Genomic DNA, 24353 nt, shown 5'->3' with positions numbered 1-24353 from the left:
AACCGCTAGTATTTACCAGGTACCCACCCCTACACGGGGTTAGGTTGGCGGGGAGTGACCTTGTTCGCGAAAGATGCAGAGCCCTTTCCCAAACCCATGGTAATTAATACATATGTAGCAACAGCGAATGGGCAGGCTCTGGTCTAGGGACTGGAGGTTGAGGAGAATTCTGCGTAAGGTAAGGTAATTACAATAATCCGGCTCGGGTTGCCCAAAAGTGATGACCCGAAAGCAATGGAGTAAAACCTGGCTGGCACCTGCCGTTTCCATAAGTGTCTGTACCTGGCAATTACCTTACCAGGAAGCTTCCATTGATGAACAGCCCCAGAGCCGTGTGTCCATTTCGCATGCCTGGTAAGGCAGGCAGGACCTTGGATTGACAATCAAAGCCAGCCTGAGATCATCGCTGATCCACGATGGTCCGGTACCAGATATTCAGTTCCAACAACATCACTGCAACGATCCAGCTGCATCACGATGCCCTAATTTAGAAGACAGCCATCTTACACGGTCGAGCAGGTTCATGCCAAGATTTGTGCAAGCTGCCATACGGTCCATACCAGATGCCATGCTGCTCTTGGCTCTGCGAAATGCTGCATTGCATTCAACAATTCCATGGACCACCTTCGAGCCTCCGGGCCAAAGCCATCTCGCAGCCCGCGTCGACACCATCCACATTCCACATTCGACAGTCAGTGGACCAACGAGCGATCGCGTGCTCGCCGCCGAGCCAAGAGATACAAACCCTGCAGCGCCATCCCACTCTAGGACGATCCCACGAGCGTCATTCTGTAGTGGTGAGTTGTTGGTAGCCGGGACCAGGCGCCACTCTGTTTCGAAGCGGTGCGGCTGCTCCTGTGATTTTAAGGTGAGCGGCACGCGCTTCGCGCAAGACGTTTTGGAGACGGGCTGCAACTAGCAAGCCGAGCTCTCAAGTAATTAATTCAGTAGCCAGCAGCACGTCAATGTACCTCGACACGCTCCTGGATCTCTTTTGGTCTGTCTCCCTCCCAAGTCTCGGTCTGGCCTGCTTCATACTACGTTTACGGACATTGTAACGCATGCCATCCTGCATTGGCCGTCGACATTCTCTACTCATTTTGCATGGATGGGAGCTGTCTAATGGTATTGTACGGAGACTACGAATCACCAGTTAGGATCTGGAAGGATCGACATTACACACGGTACTGACAACAATACGGACTTGTACACGAACACATTTTCCCTTTAGCCGAGCGGTGCATGGGCATATAACTACTTACATCCACGGCCTCAACGCCCGATACCCGCTGTCTGCTTTTGTCCAGCCTCGTCACAGTCCGAAAGCAAGCGCAACGAAGATCATCGTTTTTGTTCAAATTGCCGGCCCTTTGCGATCGACTTGTCTCGATCATCTTGACTCGAATTGTTGCCAGTGGACCAGAGACCAGAGACCAGACCAGCCAGACAAAAAGGATAAAACCCCGAGTATCCGCTACGTATGTACATACACAGACCGAGAATTCTCCACCCAGCGCTAGCAATCAATCATCCACCCTGCGAGCGACCGACCGGACCTGCCACCGAGACGGGATTGCCTGCTCGGCTCTAATTAGTCGCCCTGAACACGGACAGCAGCACGGAAAACTACCTACGAAGGACACGTACAACTTGGCGGCGCTGGGCTCGAGAGCAGCATTCTCCAGACTCCCATCGTTTGACCTCGAATTCTTGACAAATCGAGAGCAAGAGGAACGACATACCTGGGCATCTTTTGGTAACAATTACCTACTGGCAGTGGGCGACTCCAGTCCCACGCAAAGCCAAGCCGCCCGCCACATTTTACTAGTGGACACCCTACGCACGTACAGTACAGTACCCTACCTCCACCACAGCTGGGACCGACCAACGTTTTCCATTGCTTCCGTCTGCTGCTAGGCTTGCCCCGATCATCGCCCTGCTACGTACCCACACGCGCTGAAGCCACTGTACCTGTACAGGCAGCGGTACGCAGTGCCGTTTTTGTGCCCCCCCGTCGCTCCCCAAAATCACGAACCCACCGACCGCTCGCTCGCTCACTCGACATCGACTCCAGTCCCGGCTGCTCGCTGAACTGTCATTCCGCGGGTCTCCCAACCATCCTGATCGCCCGACCGACCGTGTCCTCACTTTCACAACCTTCCTACTTCATAATATTACCCCTTCACGGCCAACCTTTACCTGGACGCATCGTCTGCCACCTTCGGTCGCATCCGGGATCGGGAACCCTGCCTGCGACCAGACCAGCTGCCACCCTCCATTACACGGCCGCACACACACACATATCCATACCACTTACATCAGCGCCCTCTGCTAACTGACTTGGCCATCCCGACCCAGCCTCGTGTCTCTCTCTTCCTCTCTCACAACAGCCCACCACGACCACATCATGTTGATCAACGGGGAGAAATACGCCTGCGATGCCTGCGTGCGAGGCCACCGCGTGAGCAACTGCCATCACTCCGGTAAGTTCATTACTACCAAACGTCGTGATCAGTCCTCGAGTCGTGGCGGCGCAAACCTCTGCCCCGCGGTGCTGCAGATCGTGAGAAAAAGCAATCGTGCTGCAGCCCGCCGCGCTCCAACGAGTGTCACGTCTCGCATGGCAATCACCTCTTCTGTTCTTCCCCTTTGAGCTTTGTCTGACCTCGGTGCTCCTGACAGATCGGCCTCTGCAACACATCAACAAAAAGGGTCGCCCAGTGTCCCAATGCAACCACTGCCGATCCGCGCGCAAAGCGCGGTCTTCCCACGTCAAATGCGACTGCGGCGAGAAAACCAGCAAGTGCGCACACATCCAGCCTGCGGTCGACGGCCATACATCAACTTGCTGCTGCAACCACGGCGGCCGATGCAGCTGTGTGGGCAAGAAGGAGCCTACACTCGACACCGTCCCCGAGACAGAGTCGGACACCGAGGCTTGCAACCCTCTGCAATCGCGTCCCAAGGTCGCGGCCCGGCGTCGACGGGCTGCCACTGTCCACTCGTCAGCCGACATGATGAACTTTGACCAGAATGGCAACAGGGTCTCTACGAGCAAAGCGAGCCGCCCTGCCCACAAGACCGGCCCCTTCACTCTCAACCGCGTCAACTCGGCCAACAGTGCGGGCAGCCTCGGTGCCGCCTCTGAGGGCATGGCAGAAGCCCACCGTGGCGCCGTACACCAGCGACGTGTCAAATCCGAGGCGACCTCCCCCATGCTCTCGGGCTCCGGCTTCCAGATGAATGGTTCTATTCCTCCGCTCGACCTATCTGCGATCGACTACCCATCCTACGCGCACGGCGGCAATGGCACCTTTGAGATGTTTAGCTCGGGGTACTCGCCCGACAACGACGCATCGTGCTTCAGCGCCGGTCTGCCCAGCACGGCTGCCTCGGTGGACTGGAGCCACTACGATTTCCCCAACGACGGATTCGGGCCATCCAGCTATAGCCAGGCAGGCACCAATGGCTTTGGCAACTTTCCCGACTTCGCCAGCAACGCTGACCAGATTCCCAATCTGATCAACACCACGTCCAACTCGGGCGATGTCTCTGAAGTCGAGGACTTTATGCCCGGCGCGGACAACGACTACAACGCGGCCCTCATGCGCCACGACATGATGGGCAATGCTGCCGACATCAGCACGATCGACTACACAAACTTCTACAGCAAGGACGCAGACTTGACGCAGCAGACAGCGCCTGGCACTGGCATGTCCATGGTCGAAGACGACCCGGCTTTCTACTACCCCAACTACCACGAAAGTGTCGTGGATGAGAATCCCGACCCCATGGGCACGCAGATCGCCGCCTACAACAACTGGGATGAGTTCTGAGCCAGCAGACGCTATGCCGGAGCACTTATTATACCCGGCGAGCCCCTTGCTCCGACTCGCCTTTTTGGTTGCTCATAGAATTTTCAACCGGTTCAGACGCGAAGCAAAGGGAGGGCGCAATGGCGCGGCTTGCTGGACCTGCCTCATTGGATTCATTGGATTACTTCAACATTCTTTTCGCTTACATTATTCAACAACCTATAGACATCGCATACATAGGGAGACAGGCGGCGTTTTCGACAAGGAGTTCAGGACTACACGCGAGAAAAACAAAAAGGTGCGACTTTCGACCGGCATAACAGGGCGGATGTGTTTAGGGTTGGATACGGGATGGTTACTTTGGTCATGGTTTCGACCGGCGTTCTTCGCTACTTGACGAGGTGTTTGTGTTTTTGATTTTTTTGCCATTTTGTTCCTTGCGGGACGGCGGTCACCCATTTTAACGATGATGACTACAGCGGTGGCTGCGCATCGCTGACGATAGACTACATGCTTGATTCCTCCACGCGAGGCTGCACAATAGACTTGATGATCAGACACCTTGAAAAGGCTGCTTTTCGCTGCCACTACGTATCCATACGTGCTCCGTACTCCTGTTCGACGAACTTGGCCCTCCATCCCAAGCACCTGTATCCTACCGAGCCATCCGCGTCATGCCACTACGTACAAGTACTCCGTAGGTACTCACCGCATAGTATTAGAGCTGCCGTGGGGTGGCTGCGACGACCACAATTTCCAGCCGCGAACCTGCTCCGCCGACGGCGCTGCCGTCAAGCCTTGCCGGCCGCAGGAACCCGATGAACGGAGGGTGACTCGTGAAAGTTAACGTGATCCCCAAGCACAGTGGACCCGCAGCGACGAGGCTCTGATAACTGCCATTGGCAGTGATTTGTGTGGATTAGGGCACTCCACAGAGTATGTACTGTTCCCCCCTAGAGTTCCTCACGATCGTGGCTCTCCATAATTACATGTTCATTTCCGATTCTGGTGCGGCTGGGGCAACGCATGCAGCACACTGGAGAAGGCATTTCAAGCAGATTAATATCAGGGATGGTGCATTCGAGTACGTACGTACTAGATCTTCAGTCAGTCAGTCGCTCTTTGAGGGTGAATACACGGTTATGCGGTCAGCTTGAGTAAGGGGTCCAGCGACGCAAAAGAAAACAGCCGCCACTGTTGGAAGGAGAAACGAGACAGGAAAAAAAAATTGGTGGACTTCTCCCCGACCACGCGACTTGTCAAACCCAGACGCCACGGGGGCCTGTCTCGAAGAAGAAGTGTGGTTGGGAAAATGGAGAAGGGCGGTCTGTGCGGCTGGAGCCCCCAACTATGGTCTCCTGCAACGCCGCTGAGTCTCGTCTTGACTCAATCAGGGAAGAGGCAGAAGGAGGAAGTGCGGTCGTGTCGTCGACGATCGGACGGAGACTCCCAGGTGCATTCTTCGGTCATTATTATGAGTATGAATAATCACTAAGTGATGCTGCGTTGAAAGGCCGGCCATAGCAGGCAATACCAGGTGGGACAGGTGACACGATGTCTAGAGCCTACCCTATACCCCTTCAGGCAGAGTTATATCGACTTGCAGTCGCTTAAAACACACTGGCTCTAATTAGGGGAAGAAAAGGGTTTCAGTCTTTGGAATCTCGGTTTTCTATATTCCGGACTGTACTGTTGAGTGCCTTCGTGCGTAGTTTCCGCAGAGTGCGCCCTGTCAATCACAAAGTTGGGTAACGTTGATGTGAATGCCTTTCTTGGACGCCTTCAACATCTGGCTGCTGCCACTGCCATCGAGCCAGCTCCGATACACGCACAAAGGATAGTCATGTGGACGTTCACTGAACCTGATGATAACCTTTTAAACGAGACGGACCTAGAGACCATGGCCATAGGTCTCATCGTACACATGTACTAGATATATATGGTGTCAAGCAGAAACCCGTTGCGCTATGCTGCGCGCGTTGCCGTCCGCTTTCACCCATGACAATTATTATAGATATCATACAATCCCAAGTAGTCATACAAACTCGATGTGTCCCAGAATTCCAGTGCGCCCCGTCGACTAATCAAGCGTCATTGGCACAGAAGCTTCATCTCCATTGGCAATGTCATTTGCGCCCGCTTCATCTTGGGTAGAGGCCGTTGCCAGATCAGCTAGGTGCTGAAGTGTAACATCGCCCGACGAGGACGTGGGGCGGACAAGATCCGACAGCTTGTCCCTGATGCCGTCCCAGACACCACCGGGCCTTTCCGCAAGATCCCTGATGAGCGTGGTCGCCTTCTCGCGCGAGTCCTCGTGGTTCAGCAAGCGGGAGAGAGATAGTATCACCAGACCGCCAAAATGATTGGCGAGAGGATTGCGCATGTCGGCATTGGCAGAGAGAAGCTTGATCAACTCCTCCATTGGCCACATGATGCCGGGTGTCGTTGTTTTAGGGGACAGTAGCGTGACAGCGAGCCTGCAATGCCAGTATGCGAGATGCACCAAAGGATGCGTCGACGGCACGACGTGATCTGGGAGGTCTTGTCGGTACTGCTCCACATATTTCAACAGGATACTAGCCACGGGCGCTTCGGCCACGGTGACGCCTGGTGGTAGCGACGAGCTCACTTCGGATATGGCCCCCAAGGTATTAGATAGGCCTTTGTGATGTTAGCGAAAGGCGCATTGAACGGCGGCGAGAGAATAGTAGCAACTTACGAACAAGGTGGAAGCAGGTCTCGTTGAGGACAGTGTCCAAACCCCGAGGAACGACAGCGCTGTGGTCAGGTATTAACACAGGCTTGCCAGTGGCCACTGCATGCCATCGATCCATCAAGATAAGCGACCACCACACGCGGATACACAATGCATCCTGGGAATCCGGTGGAAGATCATCGGGCAAGCTCTTGGTTGTCCACAACTTCATGTCGTTGGCTAGCACAACAGCCCGGCCCATGAGGTAGGGCATCGAAGGCGACCCGCGCCAGTCGGCGTCAATGATCAACAACAAGAGCGTCTGAACATGCACAAGATTGATGATGGGTGTTCTCGGTGACTCCTCGCTTTCCCAGCCTGCGAGTAGAGTGCTGGCAAGCCGCACGTTCCCCGAGGAAGACTGAGCAACTGCTAGCAGCGCGTGGGCAAAAGCCGTCCGGACGGCATGCGGACATTGTTGCAGGAGCTCTTGCATGCGCGGCAGGTTGCTCGGCAGGATCGGGTAGAGCGTCTGAAGGGTCGAGAGATAGCTGCAAGGGGTTAAATTCGGACTAGATGTCAAGCTAGCAAGGTACTTACTCTTGGAAAACGCCCTCTTCGACGGTAGGCCCATCCCCCCAGTCAGCTAGTGAGAGATCCATGGTTGCCTCGGCTGCGTTGTGATCGTGGGAAGGTATGGGCAAGGGCTGAGGAGCCAAGGAAGCGCTGGTGTATGGCTCTGATGCGTCCATGTCCGCCTGGTTCTGTGCAGACGGGAGCTGGCGCGGGCCCCAGGGAGTGTTCCTAGATGCCAGGGGCGAGCCCATGTCGCCGCCGGATATACTCGAGTAAGGCCGCTTCCTACCCGACTCCTCCGCCGAGTTGCTTTGGCGGAGAGGCCTATCGCCGAATAAGCCAGACAGATCCTCCGAAGTGAGGCCACCATCTGTCTCAAGCTTGCTCTCAATGCTGTTGATACGGTCTGCCAATTCCTTGATGTACCTGTAGCATTGTTAGTCTCAAGCTTGCGGCCGCAAAAATGATGCACACACCCTTTGCTGGGGCCCCTTTTCTGAGGCACCCTGCTGAATAAACAGGGGATGTTGGAGCGAGCACAGCTAGAGCAAGGTTGGTCGCCAACACCATCATTTTGAGCATCGCACTTGATCTTCTTTCTTCTGCATTCGTCACACGCTCTGGACACTTTTGACCTTTTGCGTGGAGGGACATTATCACTCGTGAGCGGATTCCACGGCTGCAGTTGGGCATTGATCGAGACTGGAAGGCCGTGCGACAACATCGATTCCGACGTTGGCGTTCCCTGCATATAAGCAGGGTTGTGGTGATGTTGTTGTTGCTGCTGCTGCTGCTGCTGCTGCTGCTGTGGGATATCATGGTGTTGCTCTGGCGGCGGCGGCGGCTGTTGTTGGTGGTGGTGTTGCTGTGGCTGTTCCTCTGATGGCTGCTCATGCTGCTGTTGCTCTGGGGCTGGCTGCTGATGTTCGGGCTGATGTTCCGGATGCGGCATGATATGGCGCAAGTTCGAATCTTCCGTATTCATGTTTGGGTCGGTGTTGGGTAGGAGTGGCGTCGAGGCGATTGTGTGACCGAGTTGCGCAGCGAGTTGGAGCTCCTCGATATTAGGGGGGCGACCGTTTTGCTGCTGTGACCCTTCCGCATCATGCTGATGCATCTCTGTCTGCATGTGCTCATGGTGCTGATGCTCCTGATGTTGACCGTCCAGGTTGTGGTCCTGGTCATGATGGTGGTGGTCTTGGGGCTGCGCTACATCGTGCTCGTCGTCGAAGGGTTGTTTACGATCCTCGGGTTCATCCATGTGCTCCTGGGAAGCTGTGTTATAGAACGGCCCAGCGTCGCCTGTCTCCGCATTCGGTGAAGGGTACGTTATCGAGCCATTCGCATCGCCATCCTGGCCTTCGTTCGCGGCGCTCATTGTGGGGATTTGGGCGCGCGTCGTCTTTTTAATTTGCGATTTTGAAGGGGGTCGCGACGCTTGTCACCGATCGCCAGGGACTGAGGATAATTCTGTCGATGCCACAATATCTTGAAACGAGATGAAGGAGAAGCCAGGCGTATTTCTTCGCGCTGGCTAATCGTCTAGAATTACAGTCGTTAGCATATTGATGTCACCAAGAAAAATGTCCTCGTCGCGCGAAAAGCGCACGATGCGCAGCGACAGCGACGGTGAGCCATGACGATTGATCATTGTCACAAAGCGTCGCTGTTGTGAAGGAGGAAAGGACTTACATGTTCACGAGCTTCGAGTCGGTCGATGGTAAATGCGACGCGCCGCGTCCGCTTAACGGATCAGGAAGAACTCGGCCCCGTGGACGGTGGGTGATTCTGGCTCGTGGGAATCTCGCAGTGCCGTGCAGCAGTTCGGAGGTGGAAGAATCTTTCGGCATCTGCGTGCTCAGTGAGCGTGGCGGATGCTTATGTAATCACATAGCAGTGTGCTTTGTGGCTTGAATCTGGAGCAATGGGCGAGGCATGGTGATCACGTTCCGTGATTGCTCATGTTGGACAAATCTATCTCTCAACAATCACATCGGCCAAACACTCTGGCAACTGATGTCGAATCGAGTACGCATGCCATCAATGTCTTTTTGCACCCATATTCTTTCGGCAGCTGCGGCACTACAAAAGTCATGCCACAAACAAGAGATGGGGGGATGACTGATGGACACTGGCTGATGAAAGCCGTGCGATGAATTCTAGGCCCAGAGCCGTAGATAATTTCCTTGGTATTCATTTCATCGACATAACCTAATACCTTCCTAACTTCATTCTTTGTCGGTGCAGAAGACGTGCTGCTGTGAGCCCTTTGTGCAGCTGGCGTTAGACTGACGAATGATATCAACTCATGACGCTCCCCAAAGGGCGTTCCGTTGTCCGCAAGACCGCAACCCTGGTCCGAAAGTCCTCCCCACAGCAGCCCGAACGGCTGAGACTGAGAGATCCAATGTTTTCGACTTCTGTGCCTGTTTAATATTTGGCGCTGAGCTACATACACGACGCTCTGAATTAGGGAGAAGCAGGCATGGCGACGACAAGCTGCCACGTCAAGGTCTCGAATTTGATGCTCTCACACACCTCCAGCTGGCTCTGAGATGGACCTGGTCCAAGCGCAGAGTTGGAGCTACATGCCAGGGATCCCTAGCGAAATTGGAGCACTGCGAGGACTGCTGCAGACGTACAGTGAGATATCGGAAGATGATATCGACAAACACCTCTTCAATATTGTGGGTCGTCTCGACAGAAATGATTGACCTCTTGCCATCTACTGACCTGTTATCAGCGCGCAAAGGCATGGAACGTTTCGCAGACGCCTTCAATAGGGCGATGGAAGTTTCTCACATTGATGAACCGCGATGATGAGCTGTATCAAGAGATTCTTTTTCGCCTGAAATTGCCACAAAGTCAGGCAGCGATTCTGGATCTTGGATGTGGTTTAGGCCAGGTCCTGCGGCAACTGCGATCGGATGGCGTGCCTGGGCTCAAACTCTTTGGGACAGACGTGAGCTCGGAGCTCATCGAAATCGGATACGAAATGTTTCGCGACAGGTACACTCTCGGGGCTACCTTTGTACTGGGCGACATGATCGACCCAGATGACAACCGCTTGTCCAAACTCCAGGGGCAGGTCACAGTGGTGATAGCTGATAGCTTCTTCCACTTATTCACCTGGACGCAGCAACTTTACATTGGCAAGCGCCTTGTGGGCTTCTTCAAACCAGGGACACATAATGCGACGATAATTGGCCGGCATGCTGGAGTGATTTCCAACAATAAGTCACCCGCAGTATTTCGAGCGAGCAACTCGCCGCGGGCAGAACCTTTCCTGCACGATCAGAGGACCTTTCAACAGTTGTGGGATGAGGTAGGAAAGCTAACGTCCACCCGGTGGCATGTGGAATCGCAGCAAGATGGCTCCTTATCCGACCAATTGCCAGGTATAGAGCCTGGTGTCGTGCCTATGAGATTCACGATCCGTCAAATACCTCACAGATAACGCGGGTGCACCATGCCGATCTTGTCGCATCCATTGGCACAGATCGTCCTCATCCAGGGACGGGCTGTCGTTGACGCGATGTCGCCCTGCTCAAGAGCATCAATAGTGGGGGAATGCTCCGAAACACCAACTATGGTAGCTAGAGCGCTAACGCCAGCGGCACATACTTCTGCTATTCTCTTGGTAAAAGACAAGAATTATGAAATCAAAATAGTGTTCAAATCAAATAAGAACTTGCGGAAGCTCATCCAAGACTTTCGAAGAATCAATTTCATCTGGCTTGGAACAAATTCGGGCCATTCTGAACACAGTTGGTGCTAGTGTACTATCGGCCTACGATGACAGCTCATGCGCGCGTACCTCCCCACCGTGACTGCCCCTCGCGTCACGTCGGGGATGCAGCAGCTGTTTGTTGCGATTGTCAATAAAACTTCCATACAAGCGCAACACACTATACTCGCCGGTGCGCGACTCTACGAATTGCCTATCGTCTCTTTGAGACTTCCTGGCTTTAGTATATATTTCTGCAGCAAACCATGAGGCTCTGGACAAGCCTCACGACGTCACCATGGACGCAGACTGGGACGAGGTCAGTGGATTTACCACAAGAAAGCGGGCGACTGCTTGGCGAGCGATGTCTCGCGAGCCGCAGCAGACCGGAAACTGTCAACACTATCTCGAACTCCGGGGATCATGTAGCTAACCAAGCAATTGGCGCGGTAGATTGCCCGGGTCCCGTTCCCTCCACCGAACCTCCATGCGATGCCGACTCCCGTGTCAACCATGACCTTCGACAACCTTCAAGAGCTTCTGTGGACAGGCAATGAATATGTATGTGGGATCAGGGCGAATATGGGATGCGAAAAGCATACTGAACCTCGCGCCTAGGGTCGCGTCACCTCTTTCTATGGGGCAGAACTTCAGCGGTACACCTCGTTCAGGTCGCATGCAGCGACGGAAGGACCAGTGCGACAAATTCTGGTCAACGACAAAGGTGTGATAGCGCTGGGAGCCAAGGACCTGCATATGGCGATACGGAGGGGACTCCCGCAATGGCATATCAGGTGAGGGTGATTGCTCTAGCCCTCGTGGAGACGCTGACACGCGGCAGACACCCTGACATGAAGGACCTGAAATGCATGAGCTTCACATCAAAGGGAACCGCTGAAGTGTTACTGGCAGGCCTGCAGGAGGTGATGCTGGTTGTGGACCTCAATAAGGGCGAGGTCACAAAGCAGGTAGGTCGACGAGACTCGGGGCCGGGAACTTCAGCTCACCAGGTTCAAGATACCAACGGAACACCGCTACACGATAATGCGCCGCGGGAGGTACATCTGTGCGGCAACAAAGACGGGATCAGTCCACCTACTTGACCCGATCAGCTTTGCAGTGGTTAGGACATGGAACGCCCACTCGGCCCTGATCAGCGACATGGACGCGCAGCACGACTTTATAGTTACGTGCGGTTACTCACTACGCCAGGGTCAGAACTATGTTCTGGACCCTTTTCTCAATGTCTTTGACATCAAGCAAATGTCTTCCATGCCACCAATTCCCTTTCCAGCCGGGGCTGCGTACGTACGCATGCACCCTCGCATGCTGACAACCAGCATAGTGGTCTCACAAGGCGGCCAGATACATATTGTTGACCTCATGAACCCCAATTCTAGCAATGTGCGTCAGGCCAATGTTCTGACATACCTTGCCATGTTCGACGTCGCACCATCCGGAGAAGCGATTGCATTGACAGATGCCGACTGTCAGATACATCTCTGGGGCTCACCCAGCAAGATGCACTTTGTTGATCTGCCGGCACCTGTGGAGTTTGCTACCCCCGAAGAGCCGTCGCCACAGATAGAATGGACTGCCGATACGTAAGTGGACTCGCCGACGTGTCGTTCTTCGCATATCTGACCATCACAAGGCCCTCGAATCTGATAGGCTTGCCGTACTATCGAGAGTTGCTCGCATCTGCCTGGCCGGAGAATGTCAGCGATGTAGGCGCACCTCCCGTCAAGTACGATCCACAGTTCCTCGCCTCGCTCAAACCAAGCGATTTTGGTCTCTACGGCCGCAACACGCGTGGGCTGCGGCGAAACCAAGTTGAGCTTACACGGGATTCTGAGAAGCAGGGCAAGACGGGCCTCAAAGCACCCAAATTCCTCAGCGAGAAGGCGAGAGAGTCAGCCCAGTCCATTGGCGGCGGGGACGATAAGGCGGAAGACCTTGCCAGTCCACTCGGGGACATGACAATAGACAGCAAGAAAGCAGAGGTGCCGGTGATGTATCGGAGTGTCGAGATCAAGTACAGCAAGTTCGGTGTGGATGATTTCGATTTTGGGTAAGTTGTTCCTTCACAGATTGCGGAGATCAAAACTGACACATAGTAGATTCTACAACAAGACGCGGCACTCCGGTCTTGAGACGCACATCTCGAATTCCTATGCTAACGCGTTGCTACAAATCCTGCACTTCACGCCTCTTGTACGCAATTTGGCTCTCCAACATGCTGCGACTGCATGTGTCGGAGAACTGTGCCTACTCTGCGAACTTGGGTTCCTGTTCGACATGTTAGAGAAAGCCGAGGGCTCGATTTGTCAGGCCACGAACTTGCTCAAGACGTTGAGCAACTATCCGCAAGGTATGATGAGCCCTTACGTTGATTGTAGGTCGTTTCAGGCGCTAACGTTCCCAGCTGGTGCCTTGGGATTGCTGGAGGAGGACCCGCACAACACATCGGTCAATATCATGCTCCAGGGCTTGACTCGCTTCTTGCTTGATCGGTTCGCGCAAGACTATAAACCATTGTCACCGAACCCAGCGGCAATGGAGCAGGTAAGGGGACCTGCCGGCAAGGTTGAAGATTCCGGTTGGATGCTGATATGTAGCAGATGCTAACGACACACGCCACGAGCTCGATCAAATGTATGAACTGTAGGAGCGAATACACTCGGCCCGCGGCGACGTTTGTCAACGACTTGATGTACCCCTCTTTGGTAAGTCTCGCTTTTGTATCACTCGCTGAGTCGGCTGACGAGGGAGCAGAAAGCGCCTGGCCGCAATGCCAAATCCCCACGGATCACCTTTTCGCAGGTGCTGAAACACAGCATAGAGCGCGAGACCACGTCCAAGGGCTGGTGTAGTCGGTGCCAGAGATACCAAACGATAGCAACTAGGAAGACTGTGCACAACATACCAGCAGTTTTGATGTTGAATACCACCATCACGAGCCAAGAGCACAAGATGCTCTGGGCGACTCCGGGCTGGCTCCCGGAAGAAATTGGCATCATAGTGGAGCAAGGCCAATTCTTCTGTTACGAGGGCGAAGACCTCAAACTGCACCTGCAGAGGGGGATACATAACATAACTGTCTACTCTCTTGTAGGCGCTGCCGTCAACATTGAGAACGGCCAGGCACAGAAGCCTCATCTTGTGTCTGTAATCAATGGTACGGCAACCCTATGGATGCTCTAGCGAGCGATCGAAGCTTACGTGTTACAGTTGCCCACGCTGAACCCACTGACCCCGGCAAAAGCAAGTGGCATCTATTCAACGACTTTCTCGTACGCTCGGTGACTGCCGAGGAGGCTCTGACATTCAACACCGCGTGGAAGTTGCCATCGGTGCTGGCGTTCCAAGTCAAGGAAGCCAATAACCAGATGGACACCTCATGGAAAACAGCGCTCGACACCTCGTTGCTGTACCAAGATTTCAAGTATGAACAGTACCATGCGTGTGTGAACCGTTCACTGACTATTGCTAGTCCTAACGCGGATCCAGCTACCAAGACGTACCAGGTGCTGAACCCAGACACGGAGGCTCCAGGCCCCGGCACGATTATTGCTCTTGACACCGAATTCGTTGCTGTACGACAGCCAGAGATCGAAATGAACTCGGATGGCGAGCGAGAGACGATCCGCCCAATAGTATACGCCCTGGCTCGTGTATCTGTCGTTCGCGGGCAGGGTCAAGACGAGGGAAAGCCGTTTATCGACGATTACATTGCTATCAGAGAGCCGATCGTCGACTACCTCACTTCCTACTCCGGTATCACACAGCAGGATCTCGATCCGCGCGTGGCCAACCACTGCATTTTGTCCTTGAAAAAGGCATACAAGAAGCTCTGGATCTTGCTCAACCTTGGCTGCAAGTTTCTCGGCCACGGCCTCAAGCAGGACTTTCGCGTCATCAACATTCATGTACCCAAGGTGCAGGTCATTGACACCATCGACTTGTTCTTCCTCAAGGCGCGCCTTCGCAGGCTCTCCCTCGCATTCTTGGCTTGGTATCTGCTCAAGGAGGACATTCAGCTGGAGACACACGACTCGATTGAGGATTCACGGACGGCACTAAAGTTGTACCGGAAATTCCTCGAGTTTGAGGACGCAGGGATTCTAGACCAGATGCTACTGGACATATACCGAGTCGGTCGGGATGTTAACTTCAAGCCGCCGAGGAAGGAGGGTCAAGGGATCCAAAGAACGGACACACCGCCGCTGCCAGCAGAGGGCTCAACTGGCCCGCCGACGACTCCTAAGAGGGACTCGGGCTCTTTGACGGCCAGCGTCCCTGGTTCGGCATTTGGAGGGACTTTGAGCTGGACGCCTGGCAAAGGGTCGCCAATGAGATAAGGTAGTCAGCGAACACGGGTGAGTTTGATGAACAGACGAATAGTCAATGTAGTGCTTTAGCAATGGCATACATATTCAGAACGGCATGGTTTGTATTGAAGTGAAGTGCTCACACGCTCGTGTGCTTGGCTGGCTGCCACATTGAGATCAATACTAGAGCAACGCGCATCCTCCCCGTCCATGGTCTGGCTTTCCAACTAACCCCCGGGGTTGGTCTGCAAGCTACCGCTGGGGTTCCACGGGAACTTGGGAATCTGCAACTCTCCCACAAAGGTGTCCAGATCAGGCGCAGCCTTCTTCAAGTCGTACATGCACATTGGCTGCTGGGTGCCAAAGATGTTCTTCTCGGTGATGGTGGATGTCTCGTCGAACGACAGCCGAACGCCGTGAATGGTGCGGCGTGAGACGTCGCCGGCAAAGTAATTCTGTGGCGCAATGGCGATGGATGACATGGCCGTGGTGGTGACCGTGTTGGGCAGATCTGCCGTGTTCGGGAGATGGTGCGTGCCTAGGTTGAAGTATCTTATCAAAAACGTTCTAATCAGTGTCCTGCCCTGCCTGACTTGTAGGGGGAGGGGGGAAGAGGGGGATGCGTACAGTACAATGTCCTCCTGTTCGAGGCTTTCTCCGTTGAAGAACTCGTTAAAGTCCACGGTTGGGTTGTGCGGGTCATGACTGTTGAATGCGTACGCGCTCTTGGGCTCCGTGTCGTGATGCTGGAGAGCGTACAGGTTGTGGGTGGCCCAGTTGATGGAGTTCCCCAGAGCGGAGGATGACTGCACGGTCAAGTAAGCAGTGCTGCCACTGTCTAGAGTCTATGTCAGCAGAGTCTCCCCGGGGGACTATGGTTAGGAGGTGGGCATACTTGGGAAGATGCGGTAGCCAGGTGCCTCTCCGTACTTGTTGAGCGCATCCTTGTTGACGACGGCATACGAGGCAGCTCCGTTCTTGGACCAGGTGATCTTGGCGTCGTCTTCGTTTGTAATGTACGTATGCTCTACCTGCATGGTGTTGATGCTACGCCCCTCGGACCATGGGTAGCTGATTCTTGTCAGTGCCTGGCTCGGGGGGAGCTTGAAGCGTCAATCCTTACACTTGCGTCTTTGGGACAAATTCGGACTTGAGCAGGCTGTTGTTCCTCCCCTTGATGTCCAGGTCCAGCTTGAAGTTGATGACATGGTCATGCATCGAGCCTGACAAGTTGTCGTATATGTGGAAGCCGTATCCATCGTCCCCTGACCAGAAGGCTCCCTGGATGTACCCAGAGGCTCGAACAGTGGCGGTGATTGACCCATCGTAATGAAAGCCATATTCGAAGAGATAGTCGTAGTTGCCCACTGTCGACACGGCGCGGACGATAAAGGCAATGTTCTTTGTAGCTGAGACGTACGTCCCTGTCAAATGGCGCTGGATGGGGTATCCCGTATCGTACTCAAAGAGACACAGGCTGTTGGGGTGCACATATGTGGTTTCGCTAATGTAGAACGTCGTGTTGAGGTACGTGGCGTGGGACGGACAGTCGAAGCCGTCTACCAGGTTCCATTGACTCGTGCCTATACCATACCCTGTGTCCAGATACGCCGAGTTGGCATGGAGAGGGTCTAGGGAGGCATAGTGGGCCATGGCTTCCTGCAAGCCCAGCTCGTAGACGAGGCGCTCGCCCTTGTATCGGATGTCGTGGAGCTGCATGCCAACATCCTTGTGGTTGGAGATGTAGAAGGTGAAATCCACTGTACATGATCAGCCAGGAAGGGGGACTCGGACATTTCATCAAGACGGACTCCACTCAACATAGTTCTCCTTCATGTCGACGCCAAAGCGAGGCCCGTCTGGCTGCACTGAGACGGGGGGATATAGATTGTCGCGGGGAAGGCTTTCCCCAGCATGGTCGGTCGAGGTCCACGGCCCATCGACAACCGGACCTGGCGTTCGTTTAAGACTCTCGACCCCTTTCTTGAACTCGGCGGTGGAAGGCCAGTAGTGGCCATCGTAGTACCAGCCGACGACGGACCACTTGGAGGGATCACGACCGGTGAGATCCACCTTAAACTGCAGGCTCGTGGGCAACACGGTTTCCGAGAAGAACTCGCCAGTGTGCGCAGAGTAGAATTCGTTCCATTGGTAGACCCTGTCGCCAATGTGCATGAGGGGGTCGCTGCCGGCGATCAGTAGATTGTCATCTTCTGCTCCCGTAGCGGTCTTTGAGAATGGTCAGCCGAGAGATCCTCCTGAGCGTGAGAGCAATCATTCTTACGCCGTTGAGAAGCCTTTGTGTGATATCCTTGATATCCTTTCCCACCTCGAGGTTGAACAAAGCGATGGCTTCGCCGTCAGCATTATACACGTTCGTCCGGCCTCGACCAGATGTAAACATGTAGTTGAGCTCCTCATAGTGCGCCGTCGAATCGCTCAGAGGCAAGGGTCCAACCATGTATTCCTGAAGGTATGGCTGCTCCTGTGAATTGAACTGCAGTGTTGCTCGGGCGAATCTAGGGGGAGGGGGCCCATCTTGGTCGAGATAGACCAGTGCATCCGTCTTGTTGGGCTGCAACACGTCCATGGTCACAATGACATTGTCCCATCTGCCCATAGTCAGCCATTTTGTGGTCTAGCCTGGTCAATCGTGAACTGGACAGGACTCACGAGGTTGAGTTGACTATTGCCGTGAGGTTGAGCTCTTTCTGCTCGTGGAGGTACGCGGTAACATCGGCATATTCCTGCTCCGTGAGGGTCTGGAAGATGTTCCTCTTTGGCGCGCTGATGGCAACATTCTCCGGGGGTTCGCAAGCATGCTTCGAGGCGCCGTTACCATCGTGTCGCTGAGCAGGATGACGGAGAGAGTGTACACGCGCAGCCGGTCCTGGAAGACCAGGTCGTGCGGCTACATAAGGCGATATTGCCAGAAGACATAGCTCCCAGCAGATGATGAACCGCATATTCGCTCCTGGTAAGACTGAAATGCTGGTGCTGATGAGTCCTGGGAAACAGCCATTTGCAGAGAAGTGGCACAGCAGTTCTTTTAAGAAAGCACCGAGGACGTTGATCGAGGCAGGAAATCAAGTTGCAGCCGTGGTTTCGCCTCGATCATCGCGGCACGTCAATCATTACCGCATGAATCCTGCAAATATTGGCAAAGGCACTAGCTGCATAACGGCCCGGCTCGAGATAGTATGTACGTAAATAAAAGTTGAATAGTACTATGCGCAAGGGGCCCGGGGCTGAGCGGCTGAGATGCATGAGGCATGCCCGCATCCCCAAAGTGAGCAGTCGTCTTTTCCCCGCGGACCAATAACGAGACCAGTCTACACGCTGCCTTGCTTTTATGAATCGGGGCGAAAGCCAGATGCTGGGGTTCGAGCAGCTTTGTGCACCAGGTAACCTGGACATGGCCGCATGGCTGGGCAATAGTTCCATGCGCACCGGCAAAAATTTCCGCGTGGAGTCCAGTAATGCTCCGGAAGGACAAGCCTCCGGTACATTTGTCTATCTTCTACTTAGTGAGTTGAGTGCTACTGCTGAGGTGTAGACTGCCGCTTTTTGGTCCATGCTACCTCACGGCGTCCGTGGCTGTCCATGGCGAGGACCGGCACATCGCTGGCCAGGACCGATGCTCGGCGAACTCCTGCATGGACATGGACACATGCATCTATGACGAAATCTTGGTTGCATTCCGTCTCCCCCAATGAGACCCAGCAACGTGAATTAAACAACTCACAGTGGTAACGTGTACCAGGCGCATGTGGCAGCAGTCAGCCGTTGTTTGCCTTGCTGATGCGTATAGGATCTCCCTGGGCTAGAAGAGCCGGCTTCCCGATGCTTTATGAAGTATCGAGTGGCTGCGAGATGCAGCAAAATCCCCGGGGCTGTGAGACGTGCATGCCGGTCTTGCGCACAAGGCCTGGCCCAGAGGAACCTAAAGAAGCAAGGCTCCCGAGCTGCCAGGGCGGCGTTGGTTATAGATCATGTCTGGGCTTTCATCGCCGCAAAGATCGGACCATCGTCTCCAAGGCCAATAGCAATGGGTTTGTAGCGCCGGCAGTTGAAGGCCAGCAAACATGGAATGCGCCTTGATGGATCTGCCCTGCCCGGTTTCCTGTGACAGGGTTCGCGCAGCCTATGACGGATTCACAAGCTTCTTCAGCTCAGCAAAGCGCACAGGCTTCGGCATGAAGACGTCGACGCCGGCTGACTCGGCATCGCGCTGCGCATCTGCGCTCGCCAGACCGGTCAGCGCAATGATGTTGGTCTGCGGCAGACTGTTCTCGCGCTCAAACTCGCGGATCCGCTTGGTCGCTTCCAGGCCGTCCATGACCGGCATGCTAATGTCCATGAGGACATAGTCGAACCGTCGCCGGCCGGGCCCCGTCGTCTGCGACGCGGGGATGCACGCCTCGGTGAACCTGTCGAGGGCTTCCTGCCCGTTCTCGGCTTCTGCGTAGGAGAAGCCGCACTTTTTCATGAACATGACCAGCAGCTGGAGGTTGATCTTGTTGTCGTCGACAATGAGCACATGACGTGGTGGTGCTTTGTCGGTCGGTCCGGGTTCATTGGTCTTGGGGATCGGGTACGAGGAGGCTGTTCCATCGCCAAGGGCTGGCGTTCCTGGGTTCAAGGGCGGAGGGGAGGCTAGGCCAAAAAGTCCTGATGATGGAGGCTGATCTGCCCGCGGATCCGATCCGTCGACGGCTTGTGCAGGCTGTGCTTCGGGAACAGGTGCGTCGTCTTTGGGCGTCTCGGTAGGCGGTTGCTCGATCACGGGTTGTGGATGGGCGTCCTTTTCTTGCTCCATGTCCACACTTGACTTGGCATCGGCCATCAGGAGACATTGGGCAAAGACTTTAGCCAGCTTCCGCGGTCCACAACTATACTCATGTTAGCTATTTCAAGTCATCGGGCGAGAGGGCTTTCTTACGGCTGTGGGATCACCTCCACAATCTCGGACATGCTCGTCAGCAACTTTGTCTGGTTCTGTGAGATTTGGATGGCCTCTTTTGCGTTCTGACAGACGAGAATAAAGGGCACTTTCTTGTCCACCTTGGGCTCCAGCCCGGACTTTTGCAAACGCTGCTCAAGCAGTTCCAGTGACGGTGGTTCAGAGTACAGGTAGAAGTCGGCCTCTGACGCACCCGCCTCCCCATCTTTCACGACCTTCATGCCAAACCAGCTGGAGCAGGTCTTGGCCAGAACCTGATCGGCTTGTTCAAGTTGCTGCTGCGTCCGTGGAGAGTCGGGTCGGCCGGTCAGCAGTGTCAGTTGGCGTCCACGGACGCGCTTCAGAACGGACTGGATGACATCGTCCTGGGCCACCGAGGGATCTTCGGCCACCGGCAACAGACGAAGACGAACGGTGATCTCTGTGCCCTTGTGCTGCTCAGAGTGCACTTCGAGAGTTCCGCCCAATGAGTCGACAATCTGCTTCACAATGCTCAGACCGAGTCCCGTGCCCGGTTGAAATGAATCCTCCTGGCTGAATGGGAGGAAGAGTCGGTTTCGCTGAAACTCGTCGGACATGCCCTTCCCCGTGTCCACCACTTTCAGCAGGACATCCACCTTGGACCCGTCGGGACTTTGTTTCCCTCGGAGCGACACATGCACCGATCCCTGCGTGGTGTACTTGAGTGCATTGCCAAACAAGTTCATGATGATTCGGCGGATGGCGCCCGGTTGCGTCCTCACCATCCACGACGTTCGGGGACAAATGTCCAGCAGCACGACCGCCGAACTCCCCGCAGGCTCCGTGCCTGGGCTGCCATCCCCGTGCAGCAGGCTCTGGTGGCCGACGAGCCCCGGCACGGGTCCTGCGTCCGGCGCCCTGTTGAATGTGTGACCCGCCGACGTGGCGTCTACGACCTCCTCCACCAGGACGGCGAGGTCCACGGCAGCCGTGATGTTCAAGCTGTCGAGCGAGTCGGTGGACAGCTTGAGTAGTTTGTTTTGCTTCGCATTTCGCCTTAGCTGCATGCGACCTAGCCGGTTGATCTTGCTGTAGTCAAGCACATGGTTCAATGTGTCGAGCAGAGTCTTGCCACAAGTGGTGATGGAGCCGATGAGACCAGACTGGTAGGAGCTGAGCTGCGTATCGCGAAAGAATTCCGCGGCACCGAGGATGCCGTGCAGGGGGCTGCGCAGCTCGTGGCTCATGCTGGCGATAAAGGTCGTCTTGGCCGCCTCGTTCTTCTGCGTGTTGATGCGCGCCACTTGACTCATAATGCTGTTGGCGAACGCACGGAGATAGGACAGGTCGTCGTCGAGATTCATGAGGCGCCCACTGACCGAGGTCCACAGGAAGCAGCCACCTGCGAGTCGATCTTCCGTATAGTCATAAAGAGGCACGAAGATGACCGCCTTGGCCCCTGGTATCTTCTTGAGGAGCTCCTTGTGGTCCATCCGGACCTTGCGACGCATGTTGTGAATCTGGGGCTCCCTGTCGCTCGCGCTGTCGTCTTCCGACGACACGCCTGCGCCTTCGGCTGTAAAGGAGAACGCCTTGCCCTTGGGGAAGAGGGTAAAGTATTTTTCGAGTGTGCCGACGGACAGGGCTGATCCTTGGTCGATGGCCGCGCGAGCACGCTCATCCGCCAGGGAGTATGCGAGCAGCTTGCATGGCCTTGATGTGGGCAGCGTGTCCGAGTCGGAGCTGTCAAAGCCAACACCTTCCGACCCCGACGTGACCGGGAGCGAGAGGTCGTCATCGTCGCCGCCTGTCGACTGGAGGGCTCCCGAGCGGAGGGCACGGCTCAACTGCTTGGCGTTGGTGGCTGTCGCGCCAAAGAGGACCACGCCGTCGGCCAGGGTCGATGTGCGCAGCAGCTCGGATGCGCGATGCAGCATGTGTGACATGTCATCTGACTTCTGCTGCGGCGTTTTCTGCGTGCCCGAGGATGGCGGCAAGGAGGCAGCAGCAGCAGCAGCAGGCGCTTGTCGTTGCTGCTGCTGAGATGGCGGCACGGTTCCGTTGACGAGTTCATCGGCACGCTGATAGGAGCTTGCCCTCGACATGGGGCGTCTCCTCCCACCCTGCGACATTTCAGGCGGCCGGGATGGCTGTCCCTCTCTGCCATTCTCCGAGTCGCCGCCTTGTATGTACGAGGTCTCGATGAACGCCGCCAGTCCGCGCACAATGCGCTCGCCCTTGAAGCGGTCCACGCGATCCCGCGCCCACTCCAGATGATCCATGATGGCCTGCGCGATACCCTGCATGAACTGAACCTCGTCCACCGTCAACCCATCGCGCGGCTTGTCGTCGGACACGGCATAGGCGCCAATCTTGTGTCCGTGGCGCGAGATGATGGGTACGCCAGCGTAGAAGCGGACGCCAGGCTCGGCCACGACGTAGGGGCGCGTGTGGAAGCGACCGTCGAGGCGGCAGTCCGTCACGACGAGGCCGGGCGCTGTGTATGAGCGACCGTTGGGGTCGCGGCCTGTGCATGTGTTGGTCAAGCAGTGCTCGCAAATGGCGTCGGGGCGTGAGAGGACAGCGGTGCCGACTAGAGAATTGCACAGGTTAGCCAGTCAGTCAGTCGACGCAGCCATCGCCCCTCGTCTGCCTGCCTGTCTGTCGGGACGGGTACCTGTACGTACGCCACAGTTCATTGTCCTTGTCGGGGCCGGCAGGGTCGTGGGTGCCGAGGCGGAGGTTGCGCGTGGCCTCAGCGAGGATGGTCTGTGAGGTCTGGTCGATGAGGCTCACCATGGCTCGCTTGACGTTGAGGCGCAGGACGGCCAGCTGGGCAAAGGCCGTGAGCGCCTTGTCCGAGCTCGCCTTGGGGGTGAAGTCGGCATGGTCCGTCGGTGCGCCGATGCTGCTGATGTTCTGGGCGACGGTGAGCGAGGAGCCCTGGGCGACCTGCCAGCTCTGCAGGTAGCGCTGGACCTCGCGCTCTCGCTGGGAATCCAACGCGCTGGACATGGTGCGTGGACGTGGACCTGGGACGCGGTGATAGATGCGAACATGAACGTGGGAGGACGATCGGAATCAGCCGCGAGGACTGGACTGTGAGGGCCTTGGCTTGCTTGTCTCGAAGCGGCGGTGCGTCATGGTGACTGGACTGGACTGGACCGGACTGGACTGCTGTCGCATCTGTGTATATCTGCTGGCTGATATGTGCTCGTTTTTTTCGCGCGGCATCCCGATTCAAGGCCCGCGCACTTGTTAGCGCCCTGTCACCAATGCAAGAATAGCGCCGCCAGTGTGCTAGTGGTGCACCAGAAAGAAGCGAGGCTCAAAACCAGGCACGCAAGCTTTGCTGTGCAGCGCTGACCAGACAGAAGTCCCAGATCATCCCACCCGCTGCAGCGTTGCATCGAGATCGTGATGATCTAGTGAGTGACCAGGGCTCCAGGACTCCACGAAGGAATTCCTTTGCCGACCAACTCTTTCTTGGCAAGCTATTGCCAACAAGACCAAGCTCGCATCTGGCATTCCAATTTCCAGCAGCATTTCAAAGTTCCATACAACATGAAGAGAGTGCTGACTTGCTTGTCCGGCACGTGCCCTCCCGCGACACCCTCTCCAAGCAATGGCCTACCCGATACAGCCAGTGTATGCATGGACGCAAGCATGCAACATCGCAATCAGACCAATTTCAACATATCTTGCAACGCCCAAATGGACGTGAGAGGGGTCTCTGAGAGGTAGCAGCTATTGGAGCATTGTTGTAGCATATCTGTGGACTATTTGCACACAAACGATCAAACACCTGCGTGCTCACAGACGACGCCTCCAAGTGTCACATGCTGGCAAGGCGCTTCTGCAAAACACAGCGACATTGTCTCGGGAGGCCTTGACCCTTTTCGGGTTGTATCCGCTAGCAAGCCACGCCGCCGGTACAGTAGCGTGAAGGTCTATCTCATTGGAGAACCCCATCCAAAGAACCGGCGAGGCGCAAAGATCGACGGCCCAACACTGACTACTTACATACCAGATACGGGCGAGCCTGTGCCAAATGATGACCTCGTGATCTTTGTGGCCCAGGTAGTAAACGCCTCCTCGGCTCAGCAAGTAGCCATTCCTCCAATATTGCTTTTAAGTATGGAGCAGCTGACGCGCAGAGTTCCCCCCCTGAGCCCCCAATCCATTGGCGGGCTGGAAAAGGCGAAAAGTCCGGGTTACACATATCCAAAATATTGTTCTCGTGTTACCTTTCGATAAGAAAGGATTGAATGTCTCGAGGGTTGTT

General features: G+C 55.4%; 6 protein-coding genes across 6 annotated transcripts; 3 read left to right on the top strand and 3 right to left on the bottom strand.

The window, feature by feature from the left end:
• Positions 1-2407: 2407 nt before the first annotated feature.
• On the top strand, positions 2408-3836 carry F5Z01DRAFT_683362 (copper fist DNA binding domain protein; the record flags this gene model as incomplete). The annotated part of the gene is made up of 2 exons (XM_046265842.1): positions 2408-2483; positions 2683-3836. The coding sequence occupies 2 exons, from the start codon at positions 2408-2410 to the stop codon at positions 3834-3836; spliced, it is 1230 nt and encodes a 409-aa protein (XP_046115216.1).
• A 1839-nt stretch (positions 3837-5675) lies between these two features.
• Positions 5676-8764, bottom strand: F5Z01DRAFT_663829 (uncharacterized protein). The gene is made up of 4 exons (XM_046264053.1): positions 7563-8764; positions 7111-7512; positions 6535-7061; positions 5676-6476 (listed from the first exon to the last, which is right to left on the bottom strand). The coding sequence occupies exons 1-4, from the start codon at positions 8462-8464 to the stop codon at positions 5896-5898; spliced, it is 2412 nt and encodes an 803-aa protein (XP_046115215.1). The 5' UTR covers positions 8465-8764; the 3' UTR covers positions 5676-5895.
• A 557-nt stretch (positions 8765-9321) lies between these two features.
• On the top strand, positions 9322-10642 carry F5Z01DRAFT_290535 (uncharacterized protein). The gene is made up of 2 exons (XM_046258806.1): positions 9322-9773; positions 9830-10642. The coding sequence occupies exons 1-2, from the start codon at positions 9642-9644 to the stop codon at positions 10541-10543; spliced, it is 846 nt and encodes a 281-aa protein (XP_046115214.1). The 5' UTR covers positions 9322-9641; the 3' UTR covers positions 10544-10642.
• Positions 10643-10942: 300 nt separating this feature from the next.
• F5Z01DRAFT_290198 (ubiquitin carboxyl-terminal hydrolase-domain-containing protein) lies at positions 10943-15273 on the top strand. The gene is made up of 12 exons (XM_046258801.1): positions 10943-11132; positions 11267-11374; positions 11432-11607; positions 11655-11781; positions 11831-12417; positions 12468-12884; positions 12934-13184; positions 13239-13378; positions 13435-13539; positions 13589-13991; positions 14045-14258; positions 14307-15273. The coding sequence occupies exons 1-12, from the start codon at positions 11112-11114 to the stop codon at positions 15172-15174; spliced, it is 3417 nt and encodes a 1138-aa protein (XP_046115213.1). The 5' UTR covers positions 10943-11111; the 3' UTR covers positions 15175-15273.
• A 98-nt stretch (positions 15274-15371) lies between these two features.
• Positions 15372-18110, bottom strand: F5Z01DRAFT_627886 (copper amine oxidase; the record flags this gene model as incomplete). The annotated part of the gene is made up of 7 exons (XM_046261563.1): positions 15372-15711; positions 15772-15982; positions 16040-16215; positions 16268-16904; positions 16956-17373; positions 17429-17756; positions 17818-18110. 7 exons carry the CDS (start codon positions 18108-18110, stop codon positions 15372-15374), a joined length of 2403 nt encoding a protein of 800 aa, XP_046115212.1.
• Positions 18111-19266: 1156 nt separating this feature from the next.
• Positions 19267-23357, bottom strand: F5Z01DRAFT_290249 (hsp90-like protein). Its single transcript, XM_046258804.1, has 3 exons — positions 22756-23357; positions 20087-22661; positions 19267-20036 (listed from the first exon to the last, which is right to left on the bottom strand). The coding sequence occupies exons 1-3, from the start codon at positions 23081-23083 to the stop codon at positions 19289-19291; spliced, it is 3651 nt and encodes a 1216-aa protein (XP_046115211.1). The 5' UTR covers positions 23084-23357; the 3' UTR covers positions 19267-19288.
• Between the last annotated feature and the right edge of the window lie 996 nt (positions 23358-24353).

This window comes from Emericellopsis atlantica (genome assembly GCF_019669845.1).
Source record: "Emericellopsis atlantica unplaced genomic scaffold F5Z01scaffold_28, whole genome shotgun sequence".
In the NCBI taxonomy this organism is placed as follows: Eukaryota; Fungi; Ascomycota; class Sordariomycetes; order Hypocreales; family Bionectriaceae; genus Emericellopsis; species Emericellopsis atlantica.
The sequence above is the reverse complement of the archived record's forward strand: the minus strand, read 5'-3'. Positions and strand labels throughout refer to the sequence as shown.

Bases quoted from the DNA above. Each gene is read 5' to 3' on its own strand.
- F5Z01DRAFT_290535 (XM_046258806.1), top strand. From the start codon at position 9,642: ATGGACCTGGTCCAAGCGCAGAGTTGGAGCTACATGCCAGGGATCCCT. The intron at 9,774-9,829 runs GTGGGTCGTCTC...ACCTGTTATCAG, and splicing joins ACAAACACCTCTTCAATATT to CGCGCAAAGGCATGGAACGT.
- F5Z01DRAFT_290198 (XM_046258801.1), top strand. From the start codon at position 11,112: ATGGACGCAGACTGGGACGAG. The intron at 13,992-14,044 runs GTACGGCAACCC...TACGTGTTACAG, and splicing joins TCTTGTGTCTGTAATCAATG to TTGCCCACGCTGAACCCACT. The intron at 14,259-14,306 runs GTATGAACAGTA...GACTATTGCTAG, and splicing joins TTGCTGTACCAAGATTTCAA to TCCTAACGCGGATCCAGCTA.
- F5Z01DRAFT_663829 (XM_046264053.1), bottom strand. From the start codon at position 8,464: ATGAGCGCCGCGAACGAAGGCCAGGATGGCGATGCGAATGGCTCGATA. The intron at 7,513-7,562 runs GTGTGTGCATCA...ACAATGCTACAG, and splicing joins AAAAGGGGCCCCAGCAAAGG to GTACATCAAGGAATTGGCAG. The intron at 6,477-6,534 runs GTAAGTTGCTAC...AACATCACAAAG, and splicing joins GACCTGCTTCCACCTTGTTC to GCCTATCTAATACCTTGGGG.
- F5Z01DRAFT_290249 (XM_046258804.1), bottom strand. From the start codon at position 23,083: ATGTCCAGCGCGTTGGATTCCCAGCGAGAGCGCGAGGTCCAGCGCTAC. The intron at 22,662-22,755 runs GTACGTACAGGT...GCAATTCTCTAG, and splicing joins CAAGGACAATGAACTGTGGC to TCGGCACCGCTGTCCTCTCA. The intron at 20,037-20,086 runs GTAAGAAAGCCC...ACATGAGTATAG, and splicing joins GTGGAGGTGATCCCACAGCC to TTGTGGACCGCGGAAGCTGG.